Here is a 23,144-nt window from a genome sequence, read left to right as displayed (position 1 = left end):
CTATAATTAGGTTTGAACTACTTTTGAACTTTGATATTTATCATTACTCGACAGGCAACTAAAACTAAACATTTTTTACTATTTGTTTGTTTCTCAAACTATTTGAATTTATTTATGCTGTGTGGCTGCATGTAAACACAACCATGCTTAAAAGCCTGCATTAAAGACCTCACACGAGTACAACGTCTGACAAAGCAGTTAATCGTTAACGGTGCAGGACCCAAACAGGTCACAGCAAATTACTTTTTTGTGCCAGATTTCTGTGTCAAGGAGACGGAGAGCAACAACCTAAACTTGATTAAGACTAAAACATGACTAAGTGTTTGAGAAAAAATGCGTAGCGTGTCTCCACTCCTGGTTGGACGGGTTGCACCTGCCCAACTTCATTTACAGGTGTGGAGTGATTCTCTCACTGGATGGTCACAGGGACCAAGTGACCTTAACCTTCCGCACCCCGATACAACCCACACACACACACACACACACACACACACACACACACACACACACACACACACACACACACACACACACGCATCTACCCTTAAGGGATGGAAGGCCTAGTTCAGAACGGAACACAAAGACAGGCATTCTTCCTCTCCATCCCTTGCACCCAACTGCTGGGAAACAGAAAAATGAGGGAGCAGAGTTTCATAGTTCTTTATATAAAAAAACATGTTAAATTGACACAAAAGAGTTGACTCCCTTTTGTTTAGTTGACAGTAGCGAGCTCAACTATGAATCTATCTCTATATGATGCATCGATCTCTGTTACCACTCCACAGGCCTGGTGTCAAGTGCAATAAAAACAAGAAAGATCCCTCATAAAATTGCGTCGGTTCCCTCAGTGGCCGATAGACGACCAGAAGCCACAAAATGGAAAAACGCTGATATGTGAGCCTTTTAAACAGTTCTGAACAGCTCTGCTATGATCTCCAGCCGCCACAGCAAACAAAACCAGCAGAAAAACATGAGGCAGCATCAAGTGAGATGATGGACAATTGGAACTATTATTATTTGAATACTACGTTTTTATGCTTTTGCCGCTATCTTTCCTTGGTGCTTTAACTCCAACCCACCTCAGCCTCGCAGACAGAGGTCAAGTTTGTGTGAACTCACTAGTACTGTGCAGCTCCTCTCTGCCGTGGCGCTGTACCTCACGCTCTTATGGAACTAACTCCCTCTAGAGGCAGTGAGCTGACATGTTGTTTGTTCAGCTGATGAAGTGGCATTTCCCCTCTCCCCGTCACGCGCTTCACGTCCAATGATGGGGCAAATTTTACAAAATAGATGTGATTCAGTAGGAAAAACACTGAATGGAAGCCGTTCCCATCTATTCCTTCAGATGAAGGCGTCTTCATGCATTTGTCTAGAAGGTGCTATTTTTGAAAACTTTCAATTTTCAGTTCTCTTTATTCAATATCGCTCATTACAATTCGCCATAACACAAAAATTATATGGACGTGTGTGGTGTGTGTTACCAAAGCTGATCAAGAGATAGAAACAACCAAACTGTCTTCTCAGTTTGGGTGAAACTAGTGAAATGTGAATTAACCAAATAACCAACCCTCTGATAAATACATTTTATTTGTTTTTATGACCTAAATGTATTCATAATCAACTGTGCACAAGTTAAAATAGCCAATACCAGCATAATGCAAGATAGTCTGAAAACCCCACTGAAATAGTGAAGTACCCCCTCCTCTTTAACTCTCTCTCTCTCGCTCTCTCTCTCTCTCTCTCTCGCTCGCTCGCTCGCTCGCTCGCCCTCTCTCGCGCTCGCTGACGAGGGGGCTTGCCCTCTAAATAAACTTTGGAGTTTATAGGGGCAAAAACAGACAGAGACACAGCAGAAGGCTGGAGTCATCAGCGGGCCGACGGGAGGGGAGCGCATGGGTCCTGCACGCAAAGCAGAAAAGCGCTGAAGCTGAGATTTACTTTGGTTCCGATCCCTGCAGCCAACGGCGGGCGAGAGGAGGGGTGTGCGTGTTTGACAGCCAAAAGAACTACGGAACATTCAACTCAGAAAGAGATTTTGTGGTTAATCGCGTTGGTCCCGTGGTGTTTTTTTTTTTCGTCTTCTTCAACTGTTGATGGTGAGATGAAACCAAGACCCTCGGCGCGCCTGGCACTTAGGGTATCCACAGAGGGGGACGCACAGCGTATCACCGCCGAGACGCGCCGAGAGAGGAGGAGAAATATCAGCTTGGAGTTCTGCAAATGGATATAAAATGTCACACATTTCCAGAGACACGTCAGTGGTGATTGTCAGTCATTTTCATCTTCTCGACTAATGCGGCTGATTGGCCGCGCTTTCCTCCTGTGCGCAGAAACTCCAGCGTGCTGCGGTTTTTGTTGGTTTTGCGCTTTTTGGAGGGGATGCTCCCTGGCTCAGTCTGGCTTTCTCCGCGCGCATGAAGCTCCTGTGCAGGATGTTACAGTCTAAGCGGCCCAGGCATCATTGGGCCACCGTGCATTACCACCACCACATATCGCCACATAGCCGGGGGTCCTGCTCTGTCTAGGAATTACCCGCCGACCAGCCTCTGCTCTCGTCGGGGGGGAGCGAACGGAATCATATCTGAGTTTCTCGGTGAACATTGACATTGGCTTTGCGAGTCTTACCTCTGGGTTACTATGCAATTACAACTGATCTCCTTTCTTTTGATCATCTTGCATTTCATGGATTACACTGGTTGTCAGCAGCACAGCAGCTCCAGGCACCGGCAACATAAACGTGAGTAGCGTGTGATGGAGTGAAGCGCGTATTAATGCGCTTCACGGTAATGTTCATCAACTGTTTTTGACCTGTTACCCGAGCGCTAAGTTACAAGGCTTCCTATTGGAGCCTTTTATTCACTGAATATTCCAGAGCACGACTGTTTCACAGTGAGTCCAGATATAAAAATATTTGAATTTAGATTAGATTAGTCAAAATTAAATATACCCAAGATCAAAGGATCAATGTATTAAACACACTAACTCCAACTTAAACGCTGCAAAATAAAAGTTTCCTAAAAGTTTTAAGAAGTGGGAATTCTCCATTTACTATAAACTAATAGTTTTCGGTCAGTATCGGAACAGGACCAGGCCATTAGCTCCAGTCTATCAGAATCATCTGTGCCCGTAAAATGTTCCCCTTATTATTCTGCTGGTGATACGTTCAGGTTGAACTTGCGTGGATGGGTGCCTGTTCTCTCCTCCTGGTTCCCGTCGCTCTCTAGCGGTCAGAGCGGCGGACTTCAGGCGCGCGACCCGCTCCGCGCGTATCGGGCCTCGTCGGCGGCTAAACGGACGCTCGAGGCCTCGCTTCCCATATTTGGTGATGCAGCCTATAATGCTCTCACACTAAAACATCCTGTGAATTATTATGAAGTTGGATCGTTCATAGCCTAATCGTGGTTTTGCTGCGTCCCAGACAGAAATCGACTTCAGAATCTGAAATTCAACCACGTTTTCAGCCCACACACCGGATGACTCCTTGTCTCATATATGTATAAAATGTACAAGCTTATTTTGTCATTAGTCATTGGAGATATGCTATGACTAACTGCGAGTGTGATAAGGGGAAAATTGTATGCATCACTTTTCAGTGTATAACAGGGAACATCAGGGTGGTGGTTTTCCAGCCTCCTGGGCCTGAAACTCCTCTCTATGATCCCATTGTGGCTTTTGTTGACTTGACTACAGTAAAATCGTCCTGCATTGACATAAATGGCAGCAAACCTAGGACACACCACAGAAACTTGTGTATTGTATATAATAAGTTGACTGCTGCAGTGTAGAATATTTGGATGTTGTAGCGTCTGCTTCATTTCCTATATTACGTCGACACACGCACAGTCTCTCTGTCAAATGTTTGTTTTCTTCTAAACATTACTGAAGAGTCTCTCGAAACAGTGAGAGACAGACAGAAGGGTCCTTTTTTTACCTATGCTGAGACTAAAGACAAAAATTGAATCAAAATCTTTGAAACGAGATTTAAATATAATTCCAGTCATAATGACTGTAAAAAGAAATATTTCTATTTATTAAAAGTGTATTGCTTTTCCAGTGGTTGTGTAGCTCACTTTACATAATAAGGCCCTTCGTCAGCACTGGGTCAGTGCCATTAATTGACAGTTTTTTTTTTCTGAGAATCCAAACTTCCTCCGCGGATGCAGATATCTAATAACTTCCTGTGACATGAGCCAGTATGGAGGGATTAGTTGGTGAAAGGGGTGAACGAGTACAGACTTCAGAAGGAGAGAAAGGGGGCAAGAGTGAGTCGGGAGTCAATGACCATACAGTTAACAGACCAAAATTACCACACAGAGACAGAACCCGGGGCAGGAAGCTTCCTGTCGGTGACGATGCATCCAAAAATGAAGGCCTGGATGCTAAGAGTGGAAACATATACATACGCTGTACTCCACTTTGTAGACAGGGCCGCTTGGTTGGGCTTTGGCTCCTGATTAGGAGTTAACTACATGATAGCGTCCTAACGAGGCTGTTCCCCCTTTGTTATTATTTTGTCTCCTCCGCGAACCACTCGTGTTTTTGTGCGCCAGCCTCCGAATGCGTTTACCGGCATGTGACTTTGTTGGTATGTTATGCAAGATCCCACTGTCCAACTGAGGTTTGGTCGGTGCAAAGGCGAGGCCAAATTCCTGTGTTTTAAGACTTGTGTGAATCAGGGCGGCTTGGCAGGAGCACACGTGGCAGAAATGGACAGCCGTTGTAAAGATAGTTCAAACAAAGTATCCGTGATCTATGGTAAACTGGCAGCGGAAGCCTGAAGGGAGAACGATGGCCAGCTTAAGCCACTGGCATGAAATGCCAAGGCTGCAGAGGAAAACCAACCGCTGGGCGGCTTCCAGGCGTTGCTTTTAATTTGCCTGACATATGTAGCTACGGCAAGGTTTTTCAAACAATGCCGGTGGGAACAGATCACCCGTGCAGCATGGGGGCAGATTTAGGTGAAACACGGGGCTTCTTCATAACTATGTCCGACATATCAGTCACATCAGAAGTGCAGGTCGTCAACCTGGAGAACTGCTGCACCCCTGGCTTTATAAAGTATGTAATCCATGTTGTGTCCACTCTATGCATCTATATGTGTCTCTTTGTGTAACCATGAAGTTGACATATGCCATTAAATTAAAATACGCTTGCTGACCAGGCTGTCAGCACACTATTGAAATGATCCAATGCTCAACGCAGGCTTTCTGGTGAATCAGTGAAGACCCTTCTGTGTAGTATATCAGCACTAAACACTACAGTACCTACAGTATGTACAGGTGATCAAGCTACAGTATTAGACAAGACAAAAGATTTAAACATACTCTGTATACAAAAAGATGAAATATATCTTCTATCAAACACTAAGATGCGCATGGAGGCTTGGTTTGGTTTCAGTGAGGTCCTGGCAGAGACATACATGGTTTCAGTGAGGTCCTGGCAGAGACATACAGTAAGATGAGATCGATTGGCTGTAACTCATATGTTAGTAAAACAGCAATCAACAGAAAGGGAGGCACTCGTTCACACAGACCCCGGAGTCTCACCGCGGGCTGCAGATCATCAGTTTTATTGTCCTGTATCGATGTCGCAGGAAGCCAGAAGAAGCTGGGTTTCATTTAAAGCGGTCTTAAATTTTACCATGCGGTGTCTTCGTGTCTACGGCTGAAAACGAGGCTCCGTTCGGCCGCCCCGCTGTAAGACAATAGGAGCATAGTGCAGCAGAAAGTTGAATGGCTGTTATGAGATGCTGGTATCGCTAACAAGGACTCTCCACAACACTGGTCTACTGACACTGGGCTGCGGCTCCGAGCATCACTTTACTCCCTCAGTTTAAAAAGTCCCACGAACACGATCAGCGTCTCCACATTCTGGTTTTATCCCACATTGGGCCGTGATTCTCAACCACTTCTGGGCCCCTGTCAACAGTGATGTCGGGCGGGAGCTCGGGGTGCCAGCAGGGCGGCTGTCTGACCTGCTCCGACTACAACGGCTGCCTGTCCTGCAGGCCGCGCTTCTTCATGCACTTGGAGCGGATCGGGATGAAGCAGATCGGCGTGTGCCTGACCTCGTGTCCCCTGGGCTTCTACGGCACGCGCTCGCCGGAGCGAAACACCTGCACCAGTAAGTCCCCGCACTGGACTCACACTATGACAGAACCTCACCACCGTGTTTTACTTACACAGGACAAGCGTGAGCACTGCGTGAGTCTACTTGACTCCGAAACGTTGTCAAACTGTATTTACGTCCTCTCTGCGCATGCGCCACTTGAACGGTTTCAAGGCCTTCTGGTGAAAAATGACGGTACATATGCAGTGGTAATAAAGCAACTGAAGAAATGTTAAGTCTTTCGTTTCTTATTTCGGGACATTAAATTAAGCCGAGAGCTGCTTTATTTAAGGTGCATCAGACCGGCCGCGCTTCCAGTCAGACACACACGCGCTGACACCGTGTATATTTAACACACAGGACGCACATGATAACTTGCGCTGTTGAATAAACACTGGCGGTGGGTCCGTGTGTCGCCCCCTCCCTCTCTCTCTCTCTCTCTCTCTCTCTCTCTCTCTCTCTCTCTCTCTCTCTCTCCCTCTCTCTCTCTCTCTCAGAGTGCCGGTTGGAGTGCGACTCCTGCTTCAACAAGAACTTCTGCACGCGCTGCCGCTCGGGCTTCTACCTGCACCTGGGCCGGTGCCTGGAGAGCTGCCCCGAGGGGCTGGTCCGCAGCGACGCGCAGAGGGAGTGCGTGCCCAGTGAGTGGCTAGAGCTGTTAGCGGCACGTCCGCCCCAGGGCTCCGTCGAGTCACACGTGTGCTCCCCCGTCTTTGCAGGCTGCCCCGCGGAATGCGAGTCGTGCGCGAACAGCGAAACGTGCGCGCAGTGCCGGCCGGGCCTGTACCAGCTCAGCGGGAGGTGCCACCACGTGTGCCCAGACGACTATGAGCCCAGCGACAAGCTCATGGAGTGCGTAGCACAAGGTCAGTCCACGGGCCGGAGCTCCTGCCCGTCAGCCGACCCGCGGGGGGGAGACGAAGCCTCTAAATCCCGCCTTCTTTGTCCACCTCTGTCCCGACCAGTGCACTGTGAGGTGGGGGAGTGGGGCGAGTGGAGCCCCTGCTCTCGGTCCGGCAGAACCTGCGGCTTCAAGCGGGGCCAGGAGATCCGCACGCGACAGGTCCTCCAGTACCCGTCGCCCTTCGGCAAACCCTGCCCCGAGATCTCGGAGGTCAAGGAGTGCCTGGTGAAAAGGCGGAAGTGTCCAGGTAAAGAAGAGGCAGACGTGCGTTCTGTCCCACCCCCACACCCTCACATCCAATGAAGCCCAAATGTTCTAGCGCTACTGATCCATCGCGATCGCTGCCAACGTTGTGCTTGGACACACGGGGCGCTTTCCGCCCTCCATGAATTCCAGGCCTTGCTGCTTTTGCTTGTACAACCAGAGCTAGTCCGTCTTCCGCTCAGGACTAGGCCTGTTTATTCAGAGGCTTGTCACTGCGGTTGGAGCGGGGACAGTAGGAGAGCGCACACGTGTGATGTTGCAACCTTTTCCCACGAGACCTCATTCCCACATTTTTAAACAGTGAAACCGCTTTCGCTGCGTCCTGTAAACATGGGATGGCGTGATCATATCTAATGAATAGATGAGCTTGTGTCTCTTTCAAACCCAATGCTGCGGTGCATTTACAAGCCACTTAGTGTGCAGTGTGTGCTGTGTGGAGTGATTGGAGGCTGTGGCTGGTGTTCTTTGGCCTGGACTCTGTAGTGTTAAATGACAGATCGCAGACAGGGTGGGAGGCTGAGATCCAGCCCCCCGAGGCCTCACGCTTACAGAACAAACAGTGCATCCGTGTGTGTGTGTGTGTGTGTGTGTGTGTGTGTGTGTGTGTGTGTGTGTGTGTGTGTGTGTGTGTGTGTGTGTGTGTGTGTGTGTGGGATCAGTATTGGGTTATCCTCACAGCTGCCAACACACACACACACACTCATACACACGCTCTCTCTCAGGCACATACCGACACACGAATGCACATAACCAAAAGCAGATACACACTCAAACGCACACTTTCACGTTTGCACACCACCAAAGAAACTCATAGCAACTTTGCGTCCTTAAACCAGTACGGGCACAGCCGTTGGTGTCTGTGGTCATTTGTAAGGAAGCCTCTGCCCTCTGTCGCCCTGGCAATTCCTCTTGTACCCACTTTTTATCTGTATCTCTGTGCGGATCCATTCACCCCATCGCACACACTCACTCCCCACTCCAAAGAAAACACAGACCCCCATATAAGCCCCCGGTGGTGCTCCCAGTCAGCCGGGTCGGGGCCGAGACTTTAGCGTAGAGTTGACAGCTCTGTTGATCCAGCCAGAGCTGGGGGGTGGAGGGGGGGCTTAAGGAAAAGAACGAAAGCTGAAACACCACAGACCCTGTTTATCAGCCATGAATTACCCAGTTGCAGTGAATGAGAGCTAATTATCTTCCTCGGAGCATCCTCTCCTCGCTGTTTACGTTCTGCACACGCTACGGGGTCAATGGTCCAACCTCAGAGAGCCCCCCGTAATCCTCCAGCAGCCCTTCGACACTGATACATCCTCCTTTCCTCATCTTCTGCTTCATCCTCCCCCCTCTGTCCTGTCTCTGCTTCTCCTGTCTTTCTCCTTGCTACACTCTTTACTCCTCCACATTAGTCTTTCCTCATTTCCTTTCTTTCACCATCCTTCTTTAAGAAATATTTAAGATATATTATAGACATTTCTTAATGCATACTCAATCAAAAAAACTTATCAAGATTGTAAAAAAATGCTACAGCATTTCTTTAAATCTTGATCATTGGTGTCAAACCTCCAGTTCTTACATCCTGTAGTTCTGTAGAACCACCAGAACGTCCAGTGGAACAAGCTCAACAATTTTTAAAATTGCAGCCATCATGTCTGGCAACCTGAGAAATCTGTGGCTGGATAAGCTGGATAATTTGTCCCATCAACCTGCTGATAGACCATGTGTCCTCTGTAAACTCTACCCCCCTTTACCTCCCACACACACAGACATACAGTTAAGCAACATAGCATCAACGAGTCAGTCAGGGAGGACACACACACACACACACACACACACACACACACACACACACACACGTACACCAGGCATTCCACTTGTGGGACAGTCCACAGCCTTTAATCCCAGCCTGGCTCCCGCCAAAAGCTATCCGGACGACAGAACGCCTGCCGCGGAGGATATCCCACCAGAAAACACACAGTGTGATTATAACCACACACACACACAGACACACACACGCACACACACACACACACACACACACACACACGCACGCACGCACGCACGCACGCACGCACGCACACACACACTCACATAAACCTCAGCTTATCTTTAGTGTCACTCTTTACTTCACTTTCTTCGCCCTATTCTTTGGTTTTTAAGACCTTTCTTTGTTTGGTTTTTCAGATTTTAGGCTGTTTCCACTGCTCACGTTCACTAGTGCACTAATGCAAACACACATAGTATAGTGTCCCCCCCTCAAAGCCCCTCTCTGTGCACAGTTTACTGGGACCAGTGCTTTGTGAATATGCTGTAACTCATAGAAGTCGCATTGTGGCCACAGGCATCGTAACTCACTGTTTGCAGTGAGCAGGCAGAGATACGAGGCGACAACGGGGGACGTCAGGATCACACATGCTAAGTTGGGCACCTTTGGAGGTTCTGGAGCACTTTAAACAGTCATTTAGTACCTTCACGAAAGCCAAGTTTTAATGGATAATGTCAGGAACTCTTTAAACTGACAGTGTGCTACACATGTCAACAGGCAGTTTACAGGAAAACATCAGAAAATGGTCTGGCTAACCAAGCACAGGTTGGTTTGATAAACACGCTCCTAATCATCTCAGCACCGGCATGGATTGGGTTTCTCCTTTGGTTGGACAAAAGCACGGGGGCTACAGTATGACTAATCCACTGAACTTGTAAATAGTTATGGTGTCAGGGCAGAGAAAACAATGAGAGCGAAGGGGACTTCCTGTGTTTATAGAGGATAGGGGGCAGACCCCAAATGAGTCAGTGTAGCAGATTACTCCATCCATCTATTCATCCATTCATCCATCCATCACCCATCCATTCATCCATCCATATGTTTATCCATATATGGTATGCTATTTTAGGATCTTTAATTTTTTTTAGAACTGCTATTAAACCATGTGGACATAAATCTGCTTATTACAGTTTTATGACACTGCTTATTATACAGTATTTAAGTACAGTTTTTTTGTCTTTTGTCATCCTGTCCTCTTGCCTGTCCATTATAATAGTGTTTGGTAACATAAGCCCAGCGTGTGTGCATCACATATGGGTTTCTGTCGCACCTTGAGTCCAGGATAGATTAATAAACAGTCCCTGTCCCCAACGGAGAGGGAGACGATGAGCGTGCGGAGCAGGAAACGAAGCTGAGCGAGACTGAGAGGCATCCTTTCTCTGTTTCACTGGCTCTGTGTCTGTGCCTGCTGCCTAGTTCAGCAGTTTCACAATCCCCGACCCGCCAGACTGGGCAGGGCCGCGCTCACGCACACACGAGGAGCGGCCGCACAACAACAGGAAAGGGCCTCCTCTGCTTTCGCTTGCAGGTCCTGTCTCCAACGCCCCTGAGGCTGGGTTCTGTCATCACCGTTAATAATCGTTACTCTAACAGAGATAAACCTTCAGTTTTTACTAAACTCTGCCCTTTTTTCAGATAGTGTCATGTGAACAGAAACACTGGGTTTTATTTAAAGGTTTTGTATTTTGAACAAAGGTCCTCAGCACTGTTAAAAGATGACGTTGACAGTTGCTGTGGTTGAAGACTGACATCTAGTGGCGAATGGGGAGCATTGCAGCAACTTTACCTATTTTAAGACTAATATGTAGTGTTTTAGTGCGTTCGCTCTCTGAATAGGTGTGTCTGATGGGTGATTATTGCTGTTTATAACATGCTTATAATGCATTTTAGTGGACGTTAGACTGTATTTACTGATATTTCTACAGCTGCGAAGAGGTTCGACACTACTTCACCAATACATGTGTTTGTTTGATTTCCAGGACGAAAAAAGATCGAGCGAAAAGAACGGAGAAATCGCAACAACCGCAAGGATAAGGAGAACCCAGAGGGTCGAAGGGAGAGGAAGAGGGAGAGGGAGCGAGAGAGGGACGCGGGTGAACGCGACGACCCTGACAACACGAACAAAACAGAGCACAGGCAGCGCAGAGGCCATGAAACAGAACCCGTGTCTACTGATGACGGCCTTGTACAGTAGTGCTCCAGCGCCTCCCCGGGCTCCTTCCTCCTCTAAAATGCCCCTCCTCACCCACCGTTCGCCCCCTTCGACCCCTGTCCGCAGGGGTGTTGCTGCTACAGTACCTGTATGATTTGAATATACTGTTTGTGCACAAATGGGATGGGGCACATTCAGCCTCAAGACTTCGGCCCCCGCGGCCCCTCAGACGCTTTGGTTTTCAGCCCCAGAGCCTCTGCTACTTCAATTCCTGCAACTGCTGTTGCACCTGAACAGCAAAGAGAAGTGGCTGCGTGGAGGAGCGTCAGGCCGACGGACCTGCAGGCAAAGACATTACCCTTCGTGCTTGTTGACACGGTTATTTAACAGGGCCCCGCTCGGTACAGCATTGTGCGTCTTGTTGTTTGAATGTAGAATTTGCAACATTATGTAGAACAGTTGTTTATTATTGTTGTCTCTGTTCTTTAGATCTCTTTATTTTATTTGGTGCAAAATCTGTAAAAAAAAAAATCTAAAATGAGTTTGCTCTCGTCATCTTGTGATATCTGACTACAGACTGACTGACTGAGAGAAGCTAATAAGGAGAACCTGCACGCTGTCAATCAAAGGAGTTACAACAGCATATGTTCTGTATGTCCTGGACAAAAGCTTTATCTGCATGAAGTGAGAAACCACATCGACCGGAATCAGTCCTCGCAGTAAAGCTCCAAAGGAACCAAAGGCACCTGTATGTCAAATAAAACTATAATGGATTTGTAACTGCGTCTGTCATGCATTAATCAAATGAAACCACTCGCAACAATTTATAAGCTGCTATTTATTGTCCAAAGGTCGCCACGATCTTATCTGGGTGCAAAGTGTAGCAGCTGTAATATGTGTAATATGCAAACCAGTGTAACAACTTCTAGATCGATCTTAAGAATATATGTTTTCAATTGAACGAGCTCACGTGGACAATCTGAATCATTAATGCCAAGTTGTCCAGCTGTACCACCACTAAAGCAGACTATTTCATAAATGATAATTGAGTAACGATCACTTTGATTTCTATCGGCCTGACCGTGGTTCCAAGTATTCAGTCTCAGATTCATCTGTACGCTGTCAAATGGAATTATTTTTGTATGACGAAAGAAAATTAAATAAAACACATTTTTAAAGCTGAACTGTTTATTAAGGGAGTGCTAATGTTGCTCACCAGTAACATCTTCTTGCATCAACAGGTGTTACAGTATTTCCTCCTAATGCAAACAGCAGTTAAATCCACAATGGACTGTACATGAAAATATGATCTTTGAAATTTGACATTTTCAAAATATAGATAGGAGTCACAGTACAGTATCTACACAGACTTATAAGTGCAAAAATAGGCCATGTTTGAAGAGGGGAGACCTCGAAACATTAGCGATCAAGGCCAAAAATCAAGATGTCTGAAAATGACCCTACTGCTCGAAAAAAAGCGAGAGGAAACACTGGCAGATGTTCAGATTTACCCAGATGCATTTTAAATTACGATGGACAAATTATCAATCACAGTTGCTCGTGTTCAACCAACTCCGTGTCCTATACTCATTTCATATTGGCCACGAAATCCTCGCCCTTCTTGATGGACGCCTTCAGCTCCCCGATGGCGTCTGCCACCAGCTTCTCCTCGAAGGCCGACAGCTTGCCCAGCCCGAGGTTCCTCTCGATGCCGTTCCTCCCCAGCAGCAGAGGCGTCGAGAAGTACTTGCACGCCGTCTCCTCGGACCGCACGAAGGAGCACTCCACGACGCCCTCCTTGCCGTTCATGGCGTCCAGCAGGGAGAACGTGAAGCGGGCGCCGGCGTAGGCCATGGAGAGGGTGGCGGAGCCGGCGCCCGCCTTGGCCTGCACCACCTCGGTGCCGGCCTCCTGGATCCGGCCCGTCAGGGCGGACAGCTGATCGGCGGGGAACTCCACCTTGGGCGTGCACTGGGAGATGAGCGGGATGATGGTCTTCCCAGCGTGACCTCCAACGACCGGCACGTTGACGCGAGCTGGGTCGAGACCCTTGAGCTGCGCCACGAAGGTGTTTGCTCGCACAACATCCAGGCTCGTGACGCCGAACACCCTGTTCGGGTTGTAGACGCCGTGCTTCTTCATGACCTCCGCCGTGATAGGGATGGTGGAGTTGACCGGGTTGGAGATCACGCAGATCATCGCCTCGGGACAATGGCGGGCGCAGGCGTCCACCAGGGTGGCCACGATGGTGGCGTTGGTGTTGAAGAGGTCGTCGCGGGTCATGCCGGGTTTCCTGGGCACGCCGGCGGGGATCACCACCACGTCGCAGCCCTTCAGCGCGGCGCCTAGCTGGTCGGGGCCTATGTGGCCGGTGACCTGGGCCCTCGTTTCGATGTGGCTGAGGTCGGCAGCCACCCCGGGCGTGTGGGCGATGTCGTAGAGCGAGAGCTGACTCACCAGCGGGCTGTTCTTGAGCAGCAGGGAGAGCGGCTGGCCTATGCCGCCCGACGCCCCCAGCACCGCCACCCTGGCGTCGCTCCGCGCCGAGGCGGAGAAGCTCCGGGCGAGGCTCGCGGCGGGTCTCACAGCGCGGGAAAACATCGTCGTTCGTGTGGCGTCGGCTCCTGGTGCGGATAAAGTCAAAGTCTCGTCGGCGCGCGTCTCCTCTGTGACACGAACGTCCTCTAGCCACGAGCGAACCGGAAGACTCGGAGACCGTGGTGCGTCGAAGATATGCGTCCCCGGCGCTCGTGCGTCACCCTGCGTCAGCGCGTATTACGTCGTCGTCTTTATCCTAGCTTCGTTCGCGGAGGAAAACAAAGCGAGTTAACGGTGAAAGTCGGCGGAATAGCGCTGGGAACGCGTTGGTGACAAGAAAAACCCCACCCGCACCCGCGAGCCAGGCCGGCGCGGCGCGATCCAACGGTACGGCAGGTGCGTAGTCGTTGTCGTTGCTCCGTCTAGCGTGAGAGAACGCTTCTCATTGTTGTTTATGTCGCCCCGCTAAGAGAAGCTAGCGCCATCGGAGGAACTCCGTCTATTTGCTGGAGTCCGAGTCGTGCCTTTAGCCTAGCCAGCGCTGGGTTCCGTTGTTACGACCTGTTTGCAAGTGAATAGGCCTTTATGTTGCATGGGTGTTGTACTCGTGCTTGTTTTAATAACTGTTGCAGCATACTGTTTGGATTTTAAGCAGCTGATGTGTAGCTAGCGTATGTTTAGAAGTTTGGTACAATGTCACCGGTTTGTGTGCACCTTCCTGTGGAAATGTGACAGTAACATCACGCGGCCATACAAATATTAGTTGGCTGGACTGTAGTAACCACTGTCATCGTCTTAAAGCACCTGGATTAGCACTAACTTGTAATAGTCAGTTTGGCGCAGCAGCTAACAGGAGTCTCTTGTGTGTCACATCTAAGCGCATATCAGATTGAGTATGAGCAGACTTGGACATAAATGCTTACACAGGGATTTTTATTCTCTTGTGTCACATTTGTTTTTACTTTCCTTATGGCAGTGGCGAATCCGAAAGGCAAGCTGCTCTCCTAATGATACACCAGCTTTAAGGGCACTTTTCGTAAGTATCAGACACTATACCAGCTTTGTTTGGGGTTACAGATAATAATACTAATAATATTAAATGATAGTATTGTTGGATATTTTCACATCTTGACCTGATTGTGTCTTTTGGACTACTTCCTGTTAGCATTAGCACTTTAAAAATGGAAGGTTAAATTCACAGCCATTTTTTATTAAATCTATCTTTATGATGTAACAACTCACTAGAATTCATCTTAAACATTGTTTTTTGTTTGTTTTCAAACCTAATGATGTAACAAATAAAAGGTAATGTTTCTGATACGATTGCACTTTTTCTGCAGTACTTCCTAAGGATGGCTAGTTGTGGGGAGGTAGACCACTCCGTCGGCTCGCTTCCCTCCACTAAAAAAGGCAGCAACAGTGGTGGTGGCAGTGGGAACAGTGCAGAATCATCATGCTCTGGCTCCAGCAACTCGTCCCCAGCCCTGTCTGTACCAGAATGTGCCATCTGCCTTCAGAGCTGCGTCCATCCAGTCCAACTGCCATGCCATCATGTCTTCTGTTTCCTGTGTGTTAAGGGAGCATCCTGGCAGAGTAAACGCTGCGCTCTATGCAGACAGGAAGTACCGGATGACTTTCTGGAAAGGCCTACACTTCTCTCCCCAGAGGAGCTAAAAGCATCGGCCGGTGGTCGAGGTGGGGGAACAAGCGACCATGCCTGGTATTATGAGGGTCGTAATGGTTGGTGGCAGTATGATGAGCGAACCAGCCGGGAGCTGGAGGACGCTTTCTCCAAGGGCAAGAAAACAGCAGAAATGCTGATTGCTGGTTTTTTGTACGTAGCCGACTTGGAGAACATGGTGCAGTACAGGCGCAACGAGCATGGCCGTAGACGCAAGATGAAGAGAGACATTTTAGATATTCCTAAGAAGGGTGTGGCAGGACTGCGTTTGGACTCTGAGGGTGTTGGGGCAGCAGGTCGTGAAAGCTCTGCTGATGGGGCTGATACCACAGTAGCAGGGGTACAACAGCAGGTTACAGGTCTCACGTCTACTGTTACAGCTCCTTCAGCCACAGCCAGACCTCCCACCTCTCTTGGTGGTCAGCCTGGCACCAGCACTAGTTCTGCTGTTGAGGATGCCCTCTCCCAGTTACAAATCAGCCCCAGGCCCACTCCCCCAAGTGAGAGGTCTGAAGCTGGAGAAGGAGAGGAGGAAGATGAGGAGGAGGGCTCACCATCTAGGTCCTCTGATCCTCACACTTCTGTGGATGAGTCTGGCTCTGGAGACTGGAGTGATGATGAGGAGGAGGAGGAAGAAGAAGAGGAGGACGGAGGAGATGGTGAGCATTTGGAGCCTTGGGAGGATAGGCCTAGGAGGCCAAGACTGAATCCAGATGACAGAGCCCCTCCTGGAGCAGAGTCTGCGTCTCCCTCTTCATCATCCAGTAGCACTGGAAGGTCCAGAATGCCTGATGGGCAGTGTACAGTGACGGAGGTGTGAAGTCATCACTGATCTGACCATCATCATCAAATGGCTTTTTTCCACTACATTAATTTATTCCGGAGTTTATGCGATCGTTCACTCAGTCACAGATCGAATGTGGGTGGATTTCTTGGTACAGAGAAATAATCAACATGGTTTTAGATGAACACTTGCTTTTCACCTTCAAAAGTGGTGCCTCATTTGGCTCAATGATTGAGGTATCTGGAAGATTTGTTTTTCAGTCTTGAGTCATGCACTCAGCTGGCAGCTACACCTAGCTATATCTGGAGTAGTTTCGGTGGCTTTAGGGTCTTATTATATCATACCCACCCAAGCAATTTCTTTCCCCTTTATTTATATCATGCTTAATACCTGTAACTGAGACATCTGTGTTTCCAGTTATCACCCAGCTAAATCAGTACTCTAAAGTGCAACATATTAGACTGGAATGATTTTCCTAAGGTGTATCTATTAACTGCCAACTGGGCGTATATACTCATGCAGTTGAAGTAATATATGCATTCTAGTACAAATAAGTAACATTAGATTTGCAGTCATTTGGATTTAGTGTGTTGTTGTGAGCCAGGAGTTTGTCTATTCATCACATCGTGATGGTTTTCAGCTGCCAGAAGTCTTCTGTGTTAGCATTTGCTGCAGGCATCGACTCGGCTATTTCAAATTTCAAGAAAGTGGAAAAGGTTGAGTGAGTTGATGACCAGCTTTTGCCAAGTTATTCTTTGGTTTTAAGCACCCAGTGCTGCTTTGAGTCCCATCCATGTTTGTGATGTGCAGTGAAAGAAGGCATAAATGAGGATACATGCCTACACTTTAACTCTCTCAGCTAACATAGCACAGAAATGGCCTCTAAATAGGCCTGCCGCAAAGATTTAAATCTTTGTTAACTTGTGCCCACCCTCTACCTAATAACTTTGACTTAAAATCTATTATGTGACTTTTTAGAGTTGTGACGTATGTTCAGAGAAAGCAGAATGCAGGACAGTATTTAAAGTCTTTTAAACTATGTTGTAATCTGATTTCACAGCATAGTCATTCAAAATTTTCAGTTACCTGCTTTTAGATTTCTGAAATTCTAAATCTTGTGGAATGCAGTTTTAAATTGGTGTGCTTAGTAGAAGTGAATCTGAAAGTTATTTTAACTTCTTCCAGCATTAAGTAATTGGCAATTTAATGTGAAGTATCAGTGTTTTCATTTTACGCTCCTGGCCTCTGTGGCCTCATTTTATTCTAACGGCCCTTTATTAAAGTGTTCTCAATTTGTGTGGTTCTGAAGTTTTGTGATTTGTGCGTGTTTGAAGAGAGAGTTATTTGAGCACGACTTGGTTGGCCACGTTTTGAAATGTGATATTTCTTGGTTTCAGTTTAAGTAAATGTTTTTAACTCGTTTGTATTTTCATTTTTTGTGGTTGTAAATCATCTGAAAGAGAAGAACATGTCGTAGCTACTGGCCATCCTGCAAGTTTTAAGTCATCTTATTTTTCTATTTCTGAAATGCTTATGTCATCAGCTCAGTTGTAGACTTTCCATTTTGAAGAATACAATTTATGTAACAGTTTTTGCTTAGCAAATTATTTGTTACATGGTTTGTAATTTAAGATTAAATTGTTTCATTTCATCATCCTAAAAGGTTCTTTGTGTTTATTTCTTGATTAATTTAGGTTAGAGAGATTTTTTTGAAAAGGCTATTGTAACTTTAATGATAAATGGTCCTGCACTTGTCTACCTAGTGGTACTCACATTCACTATGTCAGCAGTGCAACTTGGGGTTCAGTGTCTTCGCACGTGACTCGGGGAAGACGGGAATCGAACCATCCTATGGTTGGTGGCCAACAGCTCTACCTATTGAGGCACTGCCACACTACAGCCATGCAAACATTACATTCTGTCCATTCTATCAGCCCCACAGTGAGGCACCTTCTCTGGAAACATGACCCCTGAAATGAAAACCATGAGGTAAAGGCTGGTGTTCTCCAGAGACCTAACCTTATTCTGCCACTTTTGTGTGTTCTCAATGTTTAATTTTATGAAGGAATTTTATAAATGTAATAAATGTGGAGCCAATAGTGGCAAAATATTCAAGATGTACAGCAATTTAAATTTTTAAGCCTGGTGCTTGCTTCTGTTGCACATCTAAAACAACAGTATGTAGTATAAGTTCACATAGTTCAGTGTCACTGTTCAAACACTTTTGTTGCATGTTGATCATGCACAACATCGTACTGAGACAGATTAACAAAATATCAAAGTGTTTTTAATATGTGACAACTAACAATACTGAGACAACATTCATCTTATCTTAAGAGACAAGGTCTCCCCAGAAATACTGTAGCAGTTTATGCACAACATTCCTGACTAGATATGCAATGATCTGCTGAAACGATAGGATGCATACAGAGACACTTTAACTGTGTCAATTGTGTTTGGACTTGCTGGCCAGGGCCTGCAGATTAGCCGGACCACCCCACAGCGTCCCAAATACATCCTTCTCAGTCCTCAGAGCGTCAGACAGAGGGAGCTCTCTCCCTGAGAGCACCACCCTCTTTACAGCCTGGATCACAGGCGTAGGTCCTTTAGTGTAGCGACTCAGCCAGCATTCAGCCTGCTCTAAGAGAGTGTCTGCACTGTCCTGTGCCTGGGGGGCCTCCAGGGCTCCATCTACCAAACCAATCTGCAGGCCAAATTCAAGGTCCACTTTTACGGCACCACCAAGCAGCTTCAGTGCGTTCTGGCTTCCAACTATCCGGACAAGTCGCGCAGCTCCGCCCCAGCCCGGGACCAGGCCCATATGTCTATGGACAAACTGGATCACACCATCAGATGCCATTATTCTGTGTTTATGTGAGAGAGGAAAGAGACTGGATTACAGTATTTGCAACTTTTAAATGAAAGGATCATCAAAAAAATCATTACCTGAAATCACAGGCAGTGGTGAGTTCAGCGCCTCCTCCCAGTGCCTTCCCTTCCACCAGAGCAACAGAAATCAGAGGCAGCCTGCATGAAGAAAAATACTCAGTTTAGTGTTGAGCATTAGACAACAGAAAAGGAAAATTCTCAAACACGCATTGTTTGCAGCTGGTCTTGGAATTTGCCAAATATTTAGTAGATTAGAGGACTTACCTGAGGAGTCTTGTAAGAGTGTTCTGCATGAACATACACATTTTCATCCCATCCTACAAAACAAAAGGAATTACTAAGACATGTTAGAGCATAGAATTCTCATAAAACAATGAAGCAGCAAAACAGTGTAAAAGGTTGTCCTCATTTGGTGATGAATGAACGATGAATGTAAGCACAGGGAGACAGGTAGTGTTCGTTGTACCTGTGGATTGGATATTGCTCTCACAGCGTTTAGGTCTGACCCAGAGCAGAATGTTCCCTCGGCGCCATGAACAATGAGCCCTTTGCCATCTGACCAGTTCTCCAACAGGCTCACCTTTTCCTCCAGCTGCACCATCATGCTGCCTGGATGGAAAGCAGCACTGTACTGAGCAGCACGACACGCTTAGATACAGTGTAACTGTGTTAATATAGTCACTTAAGGGCGTTAGTGACCTCACCAGAGAAGGCATTCATGCGGGAGGGATTGTTGATGGTGAGTATAGCAATGCCACAGTCCTGTTTGAGCAGATCAATGGAGCCTCCAGGAAAGGCCTGCAGTTTCTCTCTGACCTCCTTTGGGTTGAAGTCATGGGTGCTGGAGTAAACACAGCCACTGCTCTGTGTCTGCATCAGTCTAAGCAGCAACAGGTTACAACAAATCACAGTTGATCCATATACACTTAGAACAGATTTGAACAGATCTCTCATTTAATGCATACAGAATACATTAGGAATACTATGTGGTTAATGGTTGAATGTCCTTAAAATCTAGTTGTAATTTTAGGATTTTTTGCAGAGCTGGTACAATTAGAAATTAACATCAGGAGGCAGCACGCATTAGTCATGTCTGCATTTGAGATTTGTGTTGGGTTTAATTGTGTGCATCTGACGTTTTTTCAGCGATGACATCACATCGTTACCTGGCCCAGCTTCCAAAGGCACAGCTGCTTTTTAGAAGCTGTTGCTTAAGTGCATGGAGAACCATCCTGCTGCTGTATTAACACAAAAGAGACAGGAGAAAAGATTCAGTTTGGACTTGAATAGGAAGAAGCTACTGTAAAAATATCACTTCATAAAAAAACTAAAAAAAAAAAACGTAACTGAGACAACATGAGCTATTGTTTCAATTATTCCTAGGCTGACCCTGTGATGGAGGACTATCACTCATTGACTTGACAATAAACAATAAAGCTGCATGAGAAAACACTTACTGTTTACAAAGGATCCACTAATCTGAATGTGTTAGTGAGATCCATTTAGGAAATCACAAGCCCCGTTGAAAGCACTGCTTGTGTATTGATCCGCAAACTGGGCTCGGCGGATTTGATACGTTGTTTTTTATACAATTTGGTCTTTATGCTTATATTTGGGAATTTCATGTCAAAGGTTTTTATATCGCTAATTTTCACTTATATATAACACAAGGAGACGCAAATATACCGATCAGTGACAAAAGCTTAATTTAGGATCTACTAACTGTTACACAAAAATATAAACAAAACGCAGACACTAACCTTTCTTATGTGACTCCTGTGGTGTTACTCTAAAATCTGTCCGTCTAGCAACTGCAGCTCTCGCCTGAACGGCCGCAGCGCGTTGTTCTTCTCTTTCTCCACAGGGGGGTGGAAAAACACTAACAACTACAATCTAGTCAGGGAATAAAAACAGTAATTTCTCAGCTGTAATAACGAGTCATATACATTATGTTATGTACAGTATATCTTACAATCTACACGCAATAATTTACTGTCAAATAGGAAGTGTAATATTATTAATCTCTGGTTGATGCTCTGCACAGAGGGATCTGCTCTTTGTCTGTCACATCTTTGTAAACACACTATACAGAGAAACTGACTCTACGGCCATGTCCTTATTCAGTAATACTGACCAAGGTGCTTAGATAATGCCTCCAAGTCTTAAAACTTCGATGACAGCCTTTTACTGACTTTGATCATCAAACGGCATGACTGGGATACCGATCATACTGAATATATTTATGTAGTGGATATAGTGGATGTAGTGGATAGTGGATGACTAACAGCCATCATTTTAGGCTTTCCACAAAGGTTGAGACTAAAACAAAATGTACTTGTTTCCTAGAAACATTGAACCTAATATACCAATAATAACTATCTTCAGTTAGAAATAAGGACATTTGGATGAAGAGACAAACGAAAGGAATGTTATAAAAACCATGATGTGCAGGAAATAGATGGGAGATGTGCCAAGGGAGACACTTCCTGTCTTCTGTGATCTATGGTTATGGAGTATAAATCCTTCCCTTCCAACCTCACACATATGATGTAGTGCTTTTGGCAGCTTTGAACATCGCTGTGAAAGATAACTGAAGAATCAAAAATGCCTTTCTGCTTTATTACCCAGAATCCCAGAGATATGCTGCATCAAAAGCATGAAACAAATTAGTGTGTAAAAGTGATGTGTTGGGGTTAGGGCTGCAGCATTAATCGTAGCACCACAACATTGCATGTGATGCGTGAATAATCACTCATGGCCAATCATACTGTGCCGTAATTGTTCCTAAATGGGAGAATTTGTTGAACAGATCTGTTCTTCAAGCATGAAAGCTCATCGACAAGGAGACACTGAATCCACGACTGACTACGAGTCTGTCTCCACACATCTCTGGTCTATTTAAAAGGGAGGAAGGAATTCAAAAAAGTTGATGGGACTCTTTCCAGGCAGGCATCCCAGACATGCCGGCTCTCCTTTTGGCTCTGTACACAGCTCTAGCCTCCAACCTGTCACTAAATATCATTCTGTGAAGTGCAGCACCTGAAGAACACCAGAGCATGGTGGAAAATGCTTTATAGTTGCTTCATAGTTTAAAACAAATTTAGTTGTATGTACATATACACACATATATAGCTGTGTAAAGTGTTTAGTGAAATGCACAGTGTAATGGCTGCCATTCATTACCCACTCGTACGTTCATATTCAGCCGTTAATTCTTATGGGTAGTGCCACAGTCTCCTGCTGATAATGGAAACCTGTCTGGAATTGCATCCCGGCTGATGGAGAAAAGACAGGAGGCGGTTTGACGTTTTACCCACATTTGTCTACATGCACTTTTATTGCACGTACATCTGTGTGTGTGCATTATATGTGGCCCATGTGGATCAATATTCAGCTGCCGGAGACTCCACAGGATGTCAGGGAATGCGCTGCAGTCAGCATGGCCCTATACCAGCTCACCAAGCTCAGGAACACACACACACACACACACACACACACACACACACACACACACACACACACACACACACACACACACACACACACTCCTGCGCATGCATACACACGGGTCACATAGGTGCCAGTAAGCGTCTATTTCAGGGCAGTAAGAATGGCAGGTGGGCAGGTGCCAGAGGCTCTGTGGTGCCTGGAGGTTTCCCATGAGGAGTGTGGGGAGGGCACATAGTCATGGCCGCTGACAACAGCAGCCATTTACATGTAACTATAGCTACTTAACCCACATAAAAGTGACTAAATACATGCAACTTTAGGGTTCAGTGCGTAAATAATCTCTAATCCATGAAAACATGCAGATCAAAAATATATCAACTTATTTATTTATTTATTTAAAATGTAATAATCCCATCTTTACAATAACCATTGTGTGTGTGTGTGTGTGTGTGTGTGTGTGTGTGTGTGTGTGTGTGTGTGTGTGTGTGTGTGTGTGTGTGTGTGTGTGTGTGTGTGTGTGTGTGTGTGTGTGTGTGTGTGTGTGTCACATCACAA

General features: G+C 46.4%; 4 protein-coding genes across 8 annotated transcripts; 2 read left to right on the top strand and 2 right to left on the bottom strand.

Moving 5' to 3' along the window:
• Positions 1-1,825: 1,825 nt before the first annotated feature.
• On the top strand, positions 1,826-12,735 carry rspo3 (R-spondin 3). The gene is made up of 6 exons (XM_029129233.3): positions 1,826-2,737; positions 5,929-6,123; positions 6,606-6,749; positions 6,828-6,974; positions 7,074-7,259; positions 11,075-12,735. Exons 1-6 carry the CDS (start codon positions 2,638-2,640, stop codon positions 11,287-11,289), a joined length of 987 nt encoding a protein of 328 aa, XP_028985066.1. The 5' UTR covers positions 1,826-2,637; the 3' UTR covers positions 11,290-12,735.
• Positions 12,418-13,848, bottom strand: mdh2 (malate dehydrogenase 2, NAD (mitochondrial)). Its single transcript, XM_029129232.3, has one exon. The coding sequence runs from the start codon at positions 13,846-13,848 to the stop codon at positions 12,835-12,837; it is 1,014 nt and encodes a 337-aa protein (XP_028985065.1). The 3' UTR covers positions 12,418-12,834.
• A 183-nt stretch (positions 13,849-14,031) lies between these two features.
• On the top strand, positions 14,032-17,912 carry LOC114843037 (E3 ubiquitin-protein ligase rnf146-like). Of its 2 annotated transcripts, none has more exons than XM_029129231.3 (3): positions 14,032-14,172; positions 14,762-14,821; positions 15,126-17,912. In XM_029129231.3, the coding sequence occupies exon 3, from the start codon at positions 15,138-15,140 to the stop codon at positions 16,284-16,286; it is 1,149 nt and encodes a 382-aa protein (XP_028985064.1). In that variant the 5' UTR covers positions 14,032-14,172; positions 14,762-14,821; positions 15,126-15,137; the 3' UTR covers positions 16,287-17,912. The 2 variants fall into 2 exon arrangements, with proteins under 2 accessions (XP_028985064.1, XP_028985062.1); XM_029129229.3 differs by having other exon boundaries at positions 14,039-14,181.
• A 603-nt stretch (positions 17,913-18,515) lies between these two features.
• On the bottom strand, positions 18,516-20,981 carry echdc1 (enoyl CoA hydratase domain containing 1). Of its 4 annotated transcripts, none has more exons than XM_029130508.2 (7): positions 20,900-20,981; positions 20,306-20,377; positions 19,844-20,019; positions 19,606-19,748; positions 19,404-19,456; positions 19,197-19,277; positions 18,516-19,114 (listed from the first exon to the last, which is right to left on the bottom strand). In XM_029130508.2, exons 2-7 carry the CDS (start codon positions 20,368-20,370, stop codon positions 18,697-18,699), a joined length of 936 nt encoding a protein of 311 aa, XP_028986341.1. In that variant the 5' UTR covers positions 20,371-20,377; positions 20,900-20,981; the 3' UTR covers positions 18,516-18,696. The 4 variants fall into 4 exon arrangements, with proteins under 4 accessions (XP_028986341.1, XP_028986342.1, XP_028986343.1 ...); XM_029130509.3 differs by lacking the exon at positions 20,900-20,981 and adding an exon at positions 20,597-20,835; XM_029130510.2 differs by lacking the exons at positions 20,306-20,377; positions 20,900-20,981 and having other exon boundaries at positions 19,606-19,770; positions 19,844-20,001.
• Positions 20,982-23,144: the final 2,163 nt, after the last annotated feature.

The sequence above is a fragment of the Betta splendens genome, chromosome 16, assembly GCF_900634795.4.
Source record: "Betta splendens chromosome 16, fBetSpl5.4, whole genome shotgun sequence".
Taxonomy (NCBI): domain Eukaryota; kingdom Metazoa; phylum Chordata; class Actinopteri; order Anabantiformes; family Osphronemidae; genus Betta; species Betta splendens.
The sequence above is the reverse complement of the archived record's forward strand: the minus strand, read 5'-3'. Positions and strand labels throughout refer to the sequence as shown.

Excerpts from the sequence above, each read along its gene's own strand:
- LOC114843037 (XM_029129231.3), top strand. The coding sequence starts at position 15,138 with ATGGCTAGTTGTGGGGAGGTAGACCACTCCGTCGGCTCGCTTCCCTCC.
- echdc1 (XM_029130508.2), bottom strand. The coding sequence starts at position 20,370 with ATGGTTCTCCATGCACTTAAGCAACAGCTTCTAAAAAGCAGCTGTGCC. Across the intron at positions 20,020-20,305 it reads GCCTTTGGAAGCTGGGCCAG|ACTGATGCAGACACAGAGCA; the intron begins GTAACGATGTGA and ends GTTGCTGCTTAG. Across the intron at positions 19,278-19,403 it reads ACTCTTACAAGACTCCTCAG|GCTGCCTCTGATTTCTGTTG; the intron begins GTAAGTCCTCTA and ends TTCTTCATGCAG.
- mdh2 (XM_029129232.3), bottom strand. The coding sequence starts at position 13,848 with ATGTTTTCCCGCGCTGTGAGACCCGCCGCGAGCCTCGCCCGGAGCTTC.
- rspo3 (XM_029129233.3), top strand. The coding sequence starts at position 2,638 with ATGCAATTACAACTGATCTCCTTTCTTTTGATCATCTTGCATTTCATG. Across the intron at positions 2,738-5,928 it reads CAGGCACCGGCAACATAAAC|TGATGTCGGGCGGGAGCTCG; the intron begins GTGAGTAGCGTG and ends CCCTGTCAACAG. Across the intron at positions 6,750-6,827 it reads GCAGAGGGAGTGCGTGCCCA|GCTGCCCCGCGGAATGCGAG; the intron begins GTGAGTGGCTAG and ends CCGTCTTTGCAG.